The 14,889-nt window shown below is 45.8% G+C and overlaps 1 protein-coding gene across 1 annotated transcript in view; it reads right to left on the reverse strand.

Annotated features, from left to right (window-relative positions):
* The window catches only part of STAB2 (stabilin 2), an 85,583-nt gene that overhangs the window by 3,080 nt on the left and 67,614 nt on the right, over positions 1-14,889 (reverse strand). Inside the window, exons 53-66 of the mRNA XM_074825327.1 lie at positions 14,553-14,699; positions 13,283-13,339; positions 12,706-12,829; positions 11,536-11,685; positions 9,632-9,736; positions 9,160-9,267; positions 8,286-8,479; positions 7,091-7,232; positions 6,604-6,737; positions 5,285-5,450; positions 4,935-5,041; positions 4,175-4,294; positions 3,287-3,445; positions 1,009-1,116 (exon numbers count right to left, since the gene is read on the reverse strand). Of these exons, the coding sequence (XP_074681428.1) occupies positions 1,009-1,116; positions 3,287-3,445; positions 4,175-4,294; positions 4,935-5,041; positions 5,285-5,450; positions 6,604-6,737; positions 7,091-7,232; positions 8,286-8,479; positions 9,160-9,267; positions 9,632-9,736; positions 11,536-11,685; positions 12,706-12,829; positions 13,283-13,339; positions 14,553-14,699 (1,821 nt within the window). The remainder of the gene's footprint in view (positions 1-1,008; positions 1,117-3,286; positions 3,446-4,174; positions 4,295-4,934; positions 5,042-5,284; positions 5,451-6,603; positions 6,738-7,090; positions 7,233-8,285; positions 8,480-9,159; positions 9,268-9,631; positions 9,737-11,535; positions 11,686-12,705; positions 12,830-13,282; positions 13,340-14,552; positions 14,700-14,889) is intronic.

Here is a 14,889-nt window from a genome sequence, read left to right on the forward strand (position 1 = left end):
GAGTGAGCTGCCTCTGGCCACAGAGAGAAAGTTCAGAATGCGTTTAGCCTGATGGGAAGTTTTTTTCAGATTAAATAAGTGGTGGGTCTTCTTGCAAGGTCAGCTTGAGCCTGTGTTGGGCTGTCATAGAGTATCGTGCATGGAACGGAGCTGGGGAGCACCAATGCTGCACATCCCAACACTTACTTCATTAAGGAAAACAGTTCATACTGGAAAAAATGGTGCTTGCTGCGCACCTCTCCCGGGGGAGCAGCGATCACTTTTGTGAAACATCCCAGTTGCACTGCAGGTGAACAAAATGGTTTTCCTGGCTTTCATACAAAGCAGTAAACTTTGCTGGTGGGAAATAAACAGAACAATGTTCCTGCCTGTCTGCTGCTGGGCTCTGTACCCTTTTGATTCCAGCTTGAAGCGGTGTAGCTGCTAACTCGACTTTCCTCCATGGAAAGGACAGCACCCCTTTCTGAACTGTGCAATACTGCCATGCAGTTTGGTTTGGCCTTTCTAATGGAAGAGAGAACTGGAACTGGGACAGACCATTGCAGGAATTCATGGAGACAACATATATCTATTTTCAAAACACCTTGTTTTGGATAGGAATGAATGCAAAGCCCAGAGTAAAAAAATTTCCTTAGAAGCTTGAAAGATCTTTGTGGAAGAATTGAAATGGAGCTTTATAAAACCTCCCTTACAAAGATGAGCTCTATTATAAAATGGAGCTTTTATTTATATAAAATAAATGTGGGAAGAACTTGTTTAGACAGAAACATTTTTAACAAGCTTCACTGGCTCCTTGTTCTCAACTTTTAATTTTCTTTCAAAATAACCTTTTAAACCAAACCTGCATACATGGGGGAGACACTGGGAATATATGAATGTCAGCAATGAGATGATATAAGCCACAGCCACCTCCCAGCACCACTCAAAAAAAAAAAAACCCCAAAAAACCAAACAAAAAACCAAAAAAAAAAACCAAAAAAAAAACCCAAAAAATCACTATGTACTTACATGTGCTGGTGGAGCCTTTAAAGGCTCTGAAATAACGTGGATTATCCCGTTGGAAGCGATTATATCCCACTCAACAATAGCACTTCCATCTACGTATCTGATCTTGCCCTGACAGGAGGAAGAGCAGTGAGAGAGGAGCTTTGACCCTGCTCCCTTTGGGACTGAAATAAACCTTGAGACTATTTCCCCACATCAGTTACTGGCACACAGAGAAAAATCACATGGAGTTTACATACTGCCTCCCTGGACATCAGCCTGGGATGGCCCCAGGCTAGTCATGGCTTTCCTGTGCTGTTATTACCTGTATATTATCTTCAGGCATTTCTTTGTCTTTTTTTTGTGATGTTTGGGCAATTGCCAAGCTCTGCCTAGGAGTGCTGTTACTCCTGATGGCCAGGCAGCCTCCAGCGTGCCTCTGTTACCGCTGCTTGCTGTGCTGAATTTGCACTGAATTTGCTGGCTCGAGAGAGCTGGGTCAGCACTGACAGGGAGCTGCTGCCCACAGTTTATTTGGTGGCCTAGCATCTGTGAACTGGAAGGTGGGTCCATCTGGCAGCTTATTAGGAAGGGATAGAGATGGGATCAGTCATTGCCACCCCAACACTTCTCTAAACTCTGTTGATAATGGGAGTCCTTGACTACTTTGGGCTGGTTCTGAGTGTCCCCAGCCTGTGTCTGTGGTTTGGGAGGGTGTATTCACAGGCATCTGCGCCATTGCGAACTCTGCTTTAAATAGCATCCTAGCAAGTGGGTTTCTCTTCAGTGAGCAGAACCAGGAGCTGCTACACGCTCTTACCCCTGGCACAAGGCGACACGCTGCTGCTGGAGCACACGGCTGGCTTTCTGTGCCCAGGGAGGAAGGGGCTCAGTTAGGGTGGCACTGCAGAGCCATGTGGGAGTCAGGCCGTGTCCTCCCTCACCCCTGCGCTGCCCTGCCAGGGTTCTGGGGAAAGCTGGTGGTTTCTGGCCTGGTGTGCTGGGACAGGGGGGTGCTTGCCTGCCTGGAGCATGTGTGGAAAGAGGCTGCCACCTCTCCTTCCCCTCCTGGTACCCAGCTGAGCTTTACTGCATCAGGGGGAACTTGAGGGCTTGCCCAGGTCCTCCAGGGAGGAAGAAAAGCTACAAATTTCCAGCTTTGAAGGGCAGGAGCATGATTTGTGTTAATAGGCTCAGAGCTTCCCCTGGGCAGCTTTTGAAGCAAGGAGGATTTTTTTAAACGAGAATGTCTTCTAACTCAACTATCAGATCAAAGTGATCCAGAAGAGCTCCTGGCATGCTAATGAGTGATACAGGTAAGCCTTGTGCTGGTGCTCATGAGGGTATACTTTATTAATGGGATTACTGGGTTTGCAGTATAGGTTTTAAAAATATAAATGGTAATTCTCATACCAAAGGAGTTTCTCCTGAAAGGGGAAGGAGGAAGGGAGCAAAGGCAACAGACGAGCCATTTGTGCACCTTTTCCTGCAGCATCTGTTTTCTTCTTGTTGGTGTCTGTGAAAATCCCCCACAACACCATCTTGGGCACTCAACTTTCCTTGGGTCTAGTGCCATTCTCCAGAGCACATTTAAACTGCAAGCTCATGGACACAGCGTTCCTTATTTTCATATTCAGTTATACAGTTATACCTGCAGTAGAGTTCCAACCTCAGTCTTAAGGGGTTGCTGTCACAGAGGTCATTTGAAAAGCCTGGGCAGTAAGTATTTTCTTAATAAAAAATGAGAAGTTGGGTGTGTTTTCAAAGGGTACTTTCCATTTGCAAAAAGGATATCAATTTTTGCATTTAAAACCTACTGAAATAATAAAAAAAATGCAAACCACTGTTTTGTCTGCTTTTGCTCTGAGCAAGGCTGTGCTGGCATCTCCTGTCTCTCTCAGAAAGTTACCAAGAAACTTTACAAATGCCAACATCTTTCTTTAATGATAAGCTGCTGCTCTCATCTCTCCTCCTATTGCACTGCCATCTGCCGTAATCCTGCCAGGCTCAGAGGAGAGTTGAATCAAGCCCATATCCCCATCCTGCTATTCCTGCAGGCCACCTGAACAGCTTCCTTTGAGTTTTGCACGTCAGAGTTTGGCCATTTGCAAACTTGTAAATTTGCGGCTCACCAGCTGCTATCGTGCAGTCTCTGGGCAGGAAAGACCCTCCTGAAGTCAGCCTCTTATTGCTGCCCACTATAACCCCACCGAATTGCTCTCTGCATCCATGTGTCGCTTCTTACAGGGTATGGCATAAGGGGGGAAAAAGCACGAAGATGGGAGATTTATTATGAAGGTACCTGTTCAGCAGTGGGGGTGTGATGTTCCTGGCCCTTGGGGTTTGTAATGAGAAGTTTTTCCCCTAGACGAGTTAGAAGAGTGGTTCCGTTGGTCAAGTCCTCATAAAACATTATGCTGGCATTAGATAAATGATATTCAATGTCTCGCCCAGAAAGTGTCTGCAAATGAGAGCAAAATACAAGGCACGTTAACTGATCTCATTAATCCTCTGGATTAACTAGTAGGCTAAATGCCTGTGACTTTTTTCCCTCTCTGCTATTAATGCTGCAGCATGTGCAACATGGGGTAGAGGCTTTTGGGAAATTTGGATGCGAAGAGTGGGATCTGCTGGCCTCTGATGGCTGCCTGCAGCAGGCAGCACCTTGATTCTGGTGGGACAAAGGGTTTTACTCTTTTCTTTGATGACCCGAAGTGATGAACCCCAGAGATATTCGAAACAGCTTGAAGATGCAAGCCAGGACATAAACCCATTTGAATTGTTTGAGAGGAAGGAAGGAAGGAAAGGAAGGAAGGTCTTGAATGTATTTGTGGGAAGTACCAAAGCTGTGCACTGCTTTCTTCAGATAACTGTGCTTGATGTTAATAAGCCAGAGAAAGCTTCACTTCAGGCAGACTCCTTTATAACTGGGTAACTAAAATCCATGATGGAAAAGTCTCTGTAGTGACTCGAACACTCAATAACCTTACACTCCTAACTATGGAAAAGAAATGGAAATGATGAACTCACCTCTTTCAGAAGCACAGTTTCAACTATGTGGGGTTACACAGAAGTCAAGTCATAGTAAGATTATTAGGGTTTTTTAAACTTTCACTGGGATACAGAAACCCATAGTGACTGTTTAAAAAGTGTTATTAAAACAAGAAGGAAAAAACAAAAAAACCCTGACCTCATTTTCGCTTAACCCGTTATCGTTTGGAGCAAAGAGAGTGGCGCGCGCTGACAGGTCCGTGAGGTACCGCAGGAACTCTCTCCCCTTCCTAGAGCTGTTGGAGTAAACCATGATGTCCTAGGCAGAAACAAATCTAGCTTTACTAAAGAGCAATTGTGCACTCCTGTGTGGGGAGCTGATTTGATGAGACTGTATAAATAACGACAAAGTTTTCTATTAGTAGCCACGAAGTAACTCTGGAGTGAAATTACAGAAGAAGCTTCTACTCAAAACCCAGTTTTAGCTGCTGATTTGGTGAGCACATCTTAAACTGACTTGCAGGAGTTGGGCCCTTGCTGCCTGTGAGGCTCCTAACACATATAATGTCTTTCTGAGTAGTGGCAAGAAAGGGACCCTTTTAATGCTTTGCCTTATTCCCCAGCAGCAATTCAATAAAATTACCAAAAAGCACCATGCTCCCTGTGATGCTTAGAAAGCCTCACAGCAGTTGTGCACAGAATCCTCTTTAAGCTAAAGCTGCAGTAGAATTTCATTTCCAAATGAGTTTTAAAAACCCCAAAACCTCTTTGCAGCAAGTAATTAAAAAAATAGCAACTAAGTTCTGATTTTGATGGTGCAGAATTTAGACCACTCCACCTTGCTTTGTTGGTGTGGTGTTGTTACCTGCTAGTAAAGCAAACACCGAGATACAACCTGGTGGCAGAGCCTGCTTCCCTCTGCTCACCCAACCAAGCAGCGTGCCAGCTGTGGGCCATACCGACAAGAAGTTTGTCAGCGTTGGGAAGGACATCAGCACTTGCAGCAAGTTCCCGCTGCAGGAGAAGCCGTCCCCCACGTAGCCTGGCTTGCAGGTGCAGTTCACCTCTGGAAGGTACAAACACAGATAGCCGCGTGGGCAAACACCCGTTGGTAGAAGGCTTTAGGCTGTCCTGTGCCTGAAAAACAACTTGCAGGCAATGAATTTTTTTTTTTTTGTTTGTTTTTTAAAGTTAAAAAGAGGTAGAGTCTCTTGAAGTGTTACCTAGCAGGCTGTGGCTGACCAAAGGAACTGAAATCTGGGCTGCTGCTTCCCTTTGCACAGAGGGATGCAGCAAAGGACCCTCTTACCTTTCTCCCTATAGCAGAAGACATCCCAAGTTTCACTCAGGTTGACTCTTCTCCCATAGTCCACAATGCCGACGTACCCGGAGCCACAGTTTGGGGAGGAGAAGGCAGTTGGGTAGCCCACTCTTTCACTGTCTAGCCAGCCAGCAGCGCACAGGTGGTACCTTGCCTGCAGCCGGCACAGCCATAAGGGAAAAAACACAGGGGGAAGAGCTGAGTGGTGGGGCTGGGGCGCTGTGGATGAAATGAACAATCCCTCCAGGGTGCTCAGGCAGCACCTGACCTGCTGGCACTCTGTCTGAGGGGCTGAGGGAGCTCTGTCCATCCATCTGTCCTGCATATCCTGCAGCCTGCCCTGTGCTGAGCTCTGTGCCAAGGGGATGCAGGGACAGGGGCTCCTCTGAAAGTCAGTGGCTCCCTGTACAGACCAAAGGAGCCTTTCCTGGGAAAATCTTCCCTGAGCCCAAAGCCAGCAGGAGCAGAGGTGGGTGTGAAAGCCAAGGGGGATGTGCAATCCCATTGTGTGCCAGCCCATCTTTTGTCAGCATGAGAAGGGTTGACAAACCAGCTCAACACAGAAAATAAGTCCCCAGAAGCGCTGGAGCCAGCCCCACTGCCGACTGCAGCTTTGAGGAAAATATTTAGACTATGGGCCACAGGAGACCTGCAGCTCTGGCTGCAGTCTGACTCTCCTCAGGCAGCAGGAGGTTTACGTGCTGGCTGTGGCCCAGCCTCACATTTTGCTAACGGTGTCTCTAAATGGTGACCATCTTTCTTCCTTCTGCAGATGGGAAGGAGTCAGAAAGGCAGTCAGTCTGACCCACTCTGCTAAAACAAGTTTTACAAACCCAAGGTGTGATGCTCATCCTACTGATGTCAGTCATGCGTGGTCTGTAACATACTCAGAGAAAAGAATATGGAAATGGGTCTGCTAAATTAACATTTGGGGATAAGATTCCTGGAGCTGTACATTAAAAAAAATAAATTAATCTAGGCATAATTCTGAAGTGTACATTTCTTTAAGAAGTGCTAATAATTAAAACCCCCATGAAAACACTCTGTAAGTCTGACTCTACCATTTCACCCCAGTATCACTGGAAACAAGAACTTGGCAACTGGTTTCAGTGCTGTATGAGCAGGCATGAAACCAATACACAGTCTGAAAACTGCTCCCAGCCAAACATACCCTGGGGCATGGGGTTAGGAAAGGAGGGAAAATGAAGCATATTAGCAGAGAGGAGCCCCGTGGCTCCTCCCTCCCCATTTACGTGCTGTGGCTGGGTCTGCTCTGGGGATCTCCTCCAGCAGTGAGGCTACCTCACCTTCTGCGCATACAGCAGCTGGTTATACGTAGCGATGGTGGCTGACTCGTTGGCACAGGCCTCCTTTGCCTTCTCGTAAGTCATTTTGTACTGCCCTTGTGGGGACCGTAAGTGGAAAACCCCAACCGTGGTATCTGCAAAGAGAGAGAAGAACCAGCTCTTCCTGAAGGGGTTTCCATGTCTGGATGCAGGGACAGCTGTGCCATACAAATAACCATGAATTTTGTGACATGTAGTTAGGACAGATTGAACCTTTAAGGGTAGCATTTCTACCTGGAATGCCCTCATCTGTTGCTTCATAAATCTGGCATCAAAGTTTGTAAGCACACGTTATAACTTTAATCTTCTCATTGTTTCAAGGGGACATAGGTAGAGGACTGAGTGAGCTTACAGACACGAAGATCCTGGCCACTGGCTGCAGTGCAGTGGCACAGGGATGAGGATGTTGGCACCCTGTCCTGTGGTGTGTACACCATGCCTTCCTCACCTTGGAAGTGGAGATCGGCACAGTCAGCATCAGGGTGGCACTGCCCGTTGTCTTGCAAGCAGCGGTCAAGAGGAAGTTGCATCACCGAGCAGTTCAGCCCATCACCAATGTAGTTATTTTTACATTCGCACTTGCGTTTGTCCTGGTCAGAGAGAGAATAAAAAAGGCCAAGCCAAGTACTTAGCTGACATAAAAGTGGTATTTCAAGCAACATTCTGAACTGTTGGAAAAATTTCACTTGATATAGCCAGGAATGGACAAACAGGAAAGTTGCTACTAACAACTGTGGTTCAACAGACCACAAACTCTGATGCTGACATTTATTCTTCTAAGCAAAACATTTACACATTGCACTTGGGTGCTTTGTTGAATTAATACCAAAGCATAATTCCATCCACAAAGCTAATAACACACATTGGAGAATTATATGACACATAATTAACAAAAATGGATGGCAAACCTATCAAAATTATATTTAAATGACCGGCCATGGGAACATGAAAGGAATTTAGTAGCCCACTGATAGTAATAAATAGAGAACTATAAACCAAGCAGGAGTTGGTGACATCCAGGGATTGTAATGGTTGGCAGCTGGAACAGATTAGTGGCAAGGCTTTTCTAGATAGCTTCTGGAAGACACATCAGGCAAGCCACCAAAATGGAACAGACAGGTCATCCTGAAAGCACCAAGACAAATGCTGGATCAAGTCACCAGCACAAGTTTTCCTCAACAACATTGAGGAATGTGGACCGTGTGGGCCAAGGAATTTGTATCATGTGGCTGCAGAGCTTTTTAAGCTGAGACTGGCCAACCAACAAGTGACATTATTCTCCCAGCTGTCCCTAGGTTTAGCTACCAAAATATATTCAGTTTCAATCCAACAAAGTCCTATTGCAAATAGGGATATCCAGTTAGGGAGAGCTAAGAAGGGGACAGAAAAATTACACATGCAAAATATCCCATCTGCTGTGGTACCTCTTTCCCTAGAGCAAAGATATCAAACTGCTTCTCACCCCACAGCTGAAAGGAACCTGAACTGATGTGGAAAGTAGGCTGGAGGTATGTAAAGGCTGTTCTGGAAAAGAGGGACTTTGTGAGGTATGGAGTGTGATCCAGCCAGAGAAAAGACTTCTGCTGGCACCAGGAAGAAATGCCTCAGACTTCCCTGCTGGTGACTGAAATCATTCAACTTACAGGTCCTATGACAGTGCAAATGGCATGCTCATGGCAGCCTCCGTTGAACCCATCAGCGCAAGGATTTATTGGAAGGCATGTAAAGCCGTCGCCTTTGTATCCTTTCTGGCAGCTGCAGAAGACCTTTAGCCCGAGCTGTGTGCATTCCGCTGCCTTGTGGCACCCGCCGTTGTTTTGTTTGCAAAGGTCTGCAGCTGCATGGGGGAAAAGAAAACAGGTGAGTAAAGTCTGCTTTTAAAGAGGATGTTCTTCACAAAGACAAACCACCTCCAGAATTTTAAAGCACACTAAAAATAATAGAACAATTGTTTGGGGAAAAAAATTGTTTGAGTTTTCTGAGGCGTTCCTGAACTTGTGCAAAGGCTATCCTTTATGGCTCTGAAGCTCTGGTCGGGATGTCCTCGATTTAAGAGACATGGCACCACTCCCCAGAGATTCTGCTTCACCTTTTGGCAGCCCAAGAGAGCTTCTTTTTGGGGACTCTGCTCTGACCAGGGTGACTTTGGAGGAGATGAGACGCCTGGCTCAGAAAGAAGGACTGTTTCTGCAGTGATGTTACTGGGGAACTTCCTTGCCTAAGGTCATCAAAGAAAAATCCATAAGTTATACACTGCTGAAAACCCTGCTGTCTCCAAGATCTGACTGAAGTGTGCTTCTTGCTCATACTCCTGCTTGGTAAAGCCTGGTGAAACCAGCCACTTGCATCAGAAAAAGACTGATCTGTATATATCCTAAATTTGTTCCGCTTGCTGCACTGTGGAAGGTTTTAGGTTTGATAGCCAACATTTCATACTGGATGGTAACTGCATGCAAGTGCATGTGCAAAGGGGGACAACCTGCTTTCTTGCAGCAGGCTGTGCAAGAGGGAGCTCACCTGTGCATGTGATCCCATCCCCGTTGTAAAATGGCTTGCACTGACATGTGTTGTTCTCCATGCAGACAGCGTTGGCAGAGCAGCTCGGGGAACACACTGGCTGCAGAGCTGTGGGGAAGGCAGAAGAGCTGGGGTGAAGATGCTGTTTATATTGCAATGCCCTTGTTTCATGCAGAAAGAAAAGCCCTTGTACTAGTCTTGCTAACTGGAAAACCTGTAAGAATTTTTTCCTGACTGCTTATCTCTCAGGTGATATCTTCCCTCAGGTAGCCCAAAGCCCCTCCATAGGGAGGTAAACACTTATATTCCCTTTTCACAAAGGAGGAGACAGGGAAGTGAAGGGACATGCTCAGAGTCCCTTAGCCTCCAGTGAGGGCTTCTGACGTTATTAACCCTTTCTCTCTCTGTTAAATTTCAAGTGCTATCCACCCGTGGCTTCATGTGATGGAGTGTAATGAGAGGAGGCAGAGACCTAGCTTGGTTTCACATAGCCGGCCAGTCCATCCTGTTTCACAGAAGCAGCGTCCTGTTCCCAAATATCCCTCGTCACACTGCCCATTGGTCTTGCATTCGCAGGCTGCAAAAGGAACGCAGAAGGATCACTTAGAGAGCTGCCTTTGGGAAAGGGGAAAATCTTTCCCTAGAGAAACATCATCTAGACCGTTAGTTTAGATACAGTATTATTTAGCAATTATTTAGATAAATTTAACCTCATGGTTTTTCACCATGAGGCCAGCCAAGCAGTGGGCCAGACTGTTCAGAGTGGTTGGGTACTTTCCATCCTTGGATTGCAAGCCCTGAACAGCCTGGTTTGAGCTCAGAGCTGACCCTGCTTTGAGCAGGGCGTTGGACTAGAAAACTCCTGAGGTCCCCTGCAACCTGAATTCTCCTGCCATCCTATGATTTTATAACTGGCATTCATTCAATGTGCCTCTGAAAATGAAAATGAGTATTGATCTGCATTGTGGTAGAGTAGCAAACTTCACAAAGAACTGTGTCAGGAAGGAGTTAATGGCTGAGCTGAAGACCCAGCCTGATGCTGTCCTAATGTGCAGCAGCTGCTGCTTGTGGGGAAGCCTTTTAGCCAGAGAGAAGTAAGATATGCAGGGAGAGAGAGTTTGGAGAAGCTCTGTCTGGATAAGGAAACCAAATATGAGGTTAGTGACCTTTGCTGTAAAACATGGGCAAAATAGCTGTAAAAATTTCTTTTTAAGGTTTTACATATTTTTATGACTAAAGGCTTCTGAATTCCTTTTATACATGGGGTGTTACCCCTTATAGCCTGCAAACTTAAGCATGAGGCACTGATTTAATCTGTCGGTGTTTTTTTTCCCCACTCTTTGGGCCCTGCAATAACTTGTCCTTCTGTCCATGCTGAGACCTTCTTAAGGAATTATTGGTGGCTCTCTGCTTTATAATGTAATGAAGAAACATCCTTTCTTGGCTTATTCCTCTTCCTGAAATATCATTGTTTAGAGAGGAAAATAATGTGGAATTGGAGAAACTGATTCTGTGAAGACCTGGTCCTGCTGAAAAGGGGTTTCACTGGTTGTCTAATTTTTGGCTGACATAAATATACATTGAAGAGGGGCTATAAAACATTTTTCCTGTTCAATACCACAATCTGGGTCAGACTACCAACTCACACAGTTTATGCTATGTTGTGTTATGCTTACCTGTAATTTATTAGTTTTATATCTTGAGCACTGGTATCTAAGCCTAGTGTCTTGTCTCCACCCCGAGGATATCTAGCTTATAAACATCACTGTATGTGCATCATGAGCACTACAGTTGCACATGGTTAGGACGGAAGGGTTAATGTTGTAGCTTCCCATCTGAAGGCTTTATGTTGGGAAAACATTTAAGTTTAAAGGGTGATATTGATCCTGGTTCCGCCTAGCTTACATTTAAAACCCAACAAACTGGATTATGTGAGCAGTTTCTTGGCTGCTGTCCCTCTTCACAAACTGCCTTCATCTCGGTGTCCTTTTTCTTCTCTTCTGCAGTAGTGGTGCATGGCCTTGGTCTCCTGCAATTCTTGAAGAACCACACTGCTAGAATACTGTCTTGCATATGGGGATGGGGGAGAAGGCTGTGCTGTAGTTGAAAATGCTTCTTGACAGAGACTCTGTCTCCATTCCCTGTTACTTATGTACTATATAAGAATAGGAGGAGCCTTGCAGAGAAAGCTAAGTAAGCTTCTGCCCCCTGCCTTCTCCCTTCTGCGACTTTGTGCTATCCCTCCATGTGAGAAGGCACTCAGGAAAAATGTTGGTGTTGAAAGGGGAAAGCATTTCTTTGTTTACTTAACCCATCACTGACAAAATAGTTTAGGTGTGATATGGGCAACAGCATGGAAAGGAAATGTAAACGTACGCCTGCAGTTGGAGCCGTATCTGCCTGGCAAGCACAGCTCACACGAAGTCCCGTTGAAGCCGCTGTTGCAGTGACACTCTCCTGTCCCACTGTATCCATCATCACAGGCCCCGTGGTTATTGCATGGGGTCTCTGGTCCCCCTGGGCAAGCTGAAAGGTTTAAAAAAAAAAAAAAAGAGTGGCTGTCTAGCTCAAGTGTGTTTATTCACTGTCACTGTTTGTTGTTTATTGTTCTGTAAAAATCCTTGAACAGGGAAAGGCCTGTAAATGCATCACTGTTGGGGTGTGTAAAAGCAGCTGTGACACTTGTGAGTGCAAGCCTCATGCTCTAAATTCCTTGACACACTTTTACAACATCTGTCAGAAAGGTGTTGTAGACTCTTCCAGCCCTGGGTCTGGGTGCTTGCTCCTTCAGACCCAGTAGTGAATGACACTGCCCAGCCCCTGCCCCAATCCAGCCTTGCTTGTGCACCTCCATGTGCCTGGTGCTGCTGGGGTGAGCCCAAAGGGCAGCTCAGGCTGGGTTAGTCAAAATTGCTTGGGACCCCTACGTGTCTGTATGTGAAATCTGGACAGAGTGAGCTAGCAGGGCTACATGTCCCTGGACCTGTCTTCCAGCAGAGATCTTAACCCAGATCTGGGTGCCTTGGTGCTGTTCCCTGTGGGGCTGACAGGTGAAGGATGACACAGTTCATTAGTGTCTGCTAACAAACAGCTGGAGCTAAAGCTTCCAAAACTGTCTCACACCTGGTTAAAGCTACAATTTCTGAGTTTACACTGGTGGTGTGTGTGCTTGCAGGTGGCTGAGGACTCATACACCATGTGTCTGGTGTGTCCTGTATCGCTACCGCCAAGCTGATGTGTGTTTTTGTGTTGAAAGGACTTTCAGCTGGTCACTGATTAAAACTTGCTAGGTTTGGTTACAGCAGAGCAGTCTTTACTCTCCATAGCATTCACTTAGTTTGCTACTAGCATGGAGTTTAAAACTTGCTGTAAACACAAAAAAGAGATTATTTGGAGTGGCAAAGCAATAATAATTTCTGTTTACTTCAGCTCTTGCAATAGAGTTCCCCCACCTTGTGGCTGGTCTCTTGTCATGTCCCCATCCTGGCTCTCACAGTTCAGCCTGCTGGGTGCTACGCATCTGGGTTTGGGGAGGGGGGGTCCTACCTTGGCAGTCTGGCCCGAAGTAGCCCTTGCAGCACTTGGCCGTCTGGATGACCATGGAGCAGTTCCTACGGCAGCCGTCCCTCCGCAGCCCGTAAGACTCGTACGTGCACCACTGGATCCCTTCCTGAGCATTGCGCGTGCCAGCGCAGAGAGGGGGAGAACCACAGGAAGATGAGTGGTACGCGGAGGTTTGGGGTTCTTCTTTAAATCACAGTTTCTGATGTGCACTGAATTAAAATGTGATGTGTGAAGAGTGCAGGTGCGAGGCCCCCACCTCCTCTTTGATTCCTAACTTGCAGAGCAGACCCCCATCCTCATTAATGGTGCTTAGAACTCAACTGAAGCACTTGCTACAGTGGATGCTGTGTGAGACCGACAAGCGTGCCCCATCATCAGTGTCTGGGTGTTTGCCCAGGGACAGCTTTGTCCTGGAGGCTTTATGGCATCACTTAACAGTGTGGTCTCACTGTTGAGGGTTCTCTTTTTATTTTTTCAAAGCAACTTACTCTAGTTTGCTTGTGTGAAGTACGGAGAAGAGCCGGTTACACTGCTTAAATGCAAGATTTTAATGTATTACCTTTGGTTTTGTTCCTGGAGGGCATTTAGAATTGCTGAAACAGCTAACACAATGCCCCTGTTGTACAAAATGGAAAATAAAAAAAAAAGTATATTAAAATAATGGCAACAAAAGGCTATTTGATATGGACAAAAAGTCTGTTTTACGAGAGCAGCAAATAATGAGCAGAGAAGAGTGTAGGCTTATTATGCCTGAAACAAACTATAGGAATTCTGGAGAAAGAAGAGAGGAGAATGACATCAAAATAGTCACATTGGTTCAGTGCCATGAAATGCAAGAAATTAGTTTTGATAAGTTCTAGAAGAAGAAACTTTGCTCTGGATTTAACAAGCAGGGGAAAATAAATAGTTGATATTCTCCAAGCAAATATTGACATGGGCTGCATCAGGTCTGGATGTCTAATTTGGGGTAGAGGTAAATGGCTACTCCTCAGGAAGTGCTAAACTGATCTGAGGAAATGATAACTATTTCATTTAACAAAATCATGAAGCAAAAGGTAATTTGAGCAGATGGGATACACACAAGTGTTGGTTTTATAAGTGAAATATAAATTCCAATAAACTTTTTTAAGACTGATTACATGGAATTTTTTTTAATTCTAGGTAATTTTTTCATACATTCAAATTAAACTGAAGTAAATTTGGTCTTGAAACCATTTCAAAATGCGTTTCAAAACTTCCTGCTTGTGGGATGCATCAAGGTTCACAGAGGAAACTTTGTCCACGCTAACAGTGGCTGTTCAGGTGTGCTAAAGGATATTTCTGTGAAAGTAAGAAAGGTGAGAAACCAAGAGCCTGGTTAACAGACTAAGCAGTTCTCTACCTTGTGTCCTTAATATCCTGTGCAGCTGGGACAGCAACACTGTTCTTTTGTAATCGGGAGCTTTGTAAATGCAGTTTCTATGGCCAAATTCATAGTGTGGACTTGTATTAATTTAAAAGCGTGATAAGAAGATCTGTCCTTGCTCAAATTTATGCTTGCATTTGTAAGGTACTGTTAGGGCTCACTAAGGTGGTCTTAACTGAAACTGCTTGTCCTGTGTGGTGCTTAGCGTGGATACAGGGTTTCTGTTGTGTACCTTTCAGGCGTTGTGTTGCGCTTCTCAATCTTAGCTCTAACCAGTGCGGCAGCTGAAGCCAGCCTGAAGTGCAGGACTTAATCTCAGTAGTGCCAAAGCTGCTGTGAGTGTTTCCCCGGTCTCTGTGAGGATGGAGTTTGACCTTTGGGGCTGTGCCTTTGTCAGGGTGAGGGACCAAAAAAGGGGACTCACCATGAAATCCATGGTGAAGAAGCTGTCGCAACGTCCTCCTAGGCTGGGGTCTGTCAGCAGGCAGTCGATGCCGTACGCGATGCCCCCATCAAACTCCAGCTGCCGCTGCACTATCTTACACTGTCTGTCATTCAGGAAAAGGGCGCCCTGAGAGATGGGATGGGGAGAGGGGGGCATGACAAGTCATGAGACAGTCTTCCTTGGGGCCAGGCTGAATCCAGGTCCTGCATGGGTGTTAGAGGTAACCCTCCCTCTGGTCTTTTAAAGATTCCCCTCCAACCTGGGGACCTACAGCTGAATGCTATAACATGACAGATGGGCAGATCTTTTGCCTTTC

This window comes from Strix aluco, chromosome 5, assembly GCF_031877795.1.
Source record: "Strix aluco isolate bStrAlu1 chromosome 5, bStrAlu1.hap1, whole genome shotgun sequence".
NCBI classification, from domain to species: Eukaryota; Metazoa; Chordata; class Aves; order Strigiformes; family Strigidae; genus Strix; species Strix aluco.